At 59.4% G+C, this 1,886-nt stretch overlaps 1 protein-coding gene across 1 annotated transcript; it reads right to left on the reverse strand.

The window, feature by feature from the left end:
- Positions 1-899: 899 nt before the first annotated feature.
- On the reverse strand, positions 900-1,883 carry PARS2 (prolyl-tRNA synthetase 2, mitochondrial (putative); the record flags this gene model as incomplete). The annotated part of the gene is made up of 1 exon (XM_010148049.1): positions 900-1,883. A coding segment is annotated over one exon (984 nt), but the record flags the coding sequence as incomplete, so codon positions are not given.
- Between the last annotated feature and the right edge of the window lie 3 nt (positions 1,884-1,886).

Below are 1,886 nucleotides of genomic sequence, written 5' to 3' on the forward strand. Positions count from 1 at the left end.
TCTGGAGCAGGATGGCAAAGCCACACGAAGGCTCATAGGGGCGATGGCATCAGCCAGCGCCACCGGGATGGCGGCACGCTGTTCCCTCCAGAGCCCGGCACTGCAGAGGGCACATCGGGTGGCATGTCAGCACCCCGTGGGACAGCGTTACTGAGGCTGATTAGCAACGTGACCATTTCCAGCCCCAGGCTTTGCAGGTTTCATGATTCCACGTTCCGTTTTTACAAGGATCTTCTACCACCCTCTGAGGCTGCGTCTCTGAACCTTGACCATCGCAGCCCAGACCGGCAGATGCAGGCGCCTCAATAACCCGCCTGACCGGACTGACACCTTCCTTCACCTTAATTCCTGCAGATCTGCAGCACTACGGCACTTTCAACGTGAACAAGGCTCTACAGTTTTGCTTTAACTAAGACTAACCTCCACAGAACCTGGGTGTCTCCCAAGATGCAAATGGAGGAAAGGCACCTTCCTTCCTCCCTCCCCCTCTTAACCCTCACGCTGAGAACTCAGCGCCTGACATCGGTGAGGGAAGCCCTCCCGTCCGCCCTCCTGCAGCCTCAGCTGTTGTGGGTGCTCCACAGTGGCTGGGGGCCCCCCCTCTGCTGTGGGCTGCTGTGGCCAGACGGCGAGGGGCTGACCATGCCACGGTCCCACAGCTGCAGGAGGTAAAAGCGGCTCATGGGGACCCTATAGCCAGCGTGTCTGGGCCCGTGGGAGAATGTGGGCTGACCCCTGCTTGTGCCCAGCGTGGTGTCAAGACTCCGTGGCTGCTCAGATGTGAGCTGGATTCAGCCCTGCTCACCCAGAGCCATCACTGACAACCTGCCTGTTCTTGAAAAGGAACCAGAGCTGTTCATATAAACTTGGTGCAGCAGAGAGATTCAGAGACGGGGATTTTAAGGGACTTGCACTTTACTCAGCAACTCTATGACACCTTCCTTGGTGAGGAACAAAACCTCGCCAGCATTCTGATTCCAAACCTCAAAGACCGGGGTGTCCTCGCAAACCCTCTTCCCAGCTACGACCACGTAGGGATAACCCAGCTTGCTGGCATCCTTCAGCCTTTTGCCGATGGTCAGCTGCGTCCTGTCATCCAGCACCGAGTCGCCGGCGAGGTGCGGCAGCGCTTCGGCGAGGTCATCGTACACCTGCTCCAGCAGCGCGGCTCCCTCCTCCTCCTCTTTGCTGCCTCTCTTGGGGGGAATGAAGCAGAGCTGGTAGGGCGCGATGAGGCTCGGCCAACGGATGCCGTCCTCCGTAGAGAGCACCTCGATGGAGGCCGCCAGGATGCGAGTGACACCCAGGCCGTAGCAACCCATTTCTACCAGCTGGGGTTTGTTATCGGGGGAGTAGAAGACAGCGTTGGAGACTGAGGAATACTTGGTGCCCAAATAAAACGTGTGCCCCACTTCGATCCCTCTGGTCTGGGTGAGTTTTTTCCCACACGTGGGGCAAGATGTTTGTTCCCTGTCCAGCGTTTCTACGTTGGCTGCAAAATGTCCGTCGGGGCACAGCCCCAGCCTGTCCTCGCCCACGTCTGCCGGGAGCTGGAACTCGTGGGACACCGTGCCGCCGATGCTGCCCGTGGCTGCCCGCACTTTGACGAAGGGAAGGCCTAGGCGGTCGAAGAGGCTGCAGTAGGCGTCGCACACCAGGTCGTAGGTCTGCCGAGCCGCCTCCTCGGAGGCGTCAAAGGTGTACATGTCCTTCATGTAGAACTCCCGACTGCGCAGCAAGCCGAAGCGGGGCTTGGGCTCATCCCGAAACTTTCTGGTAACCTGGTAGAGGCGCAGCGGGAGCTGCTTGTAGGACAGGTTGCTCTGAGCAGCCACCAGCTCCGTCACCACCTCCTCGTGCGTGGGGCCCAGGCAGTAATCCTTGCT

The sequence above is a fragment of the Eurypyga helias genome, unplaced genomic scaffold, assembly GCF_000690775.1.
Source record: "Eurypyga helias isolate BGI_N326 unplaced genomic scaffold, ASM69077v1 scaffold11980, whole genome shotgun sequence".
Classification (NCBI taxonomy): domain Eukaryota; kingdom Metazoa; phylum Chordata; class Aves; order Eurypygiformes; family Eurypygidae; genus Eurypyga; species Eurypyga helias.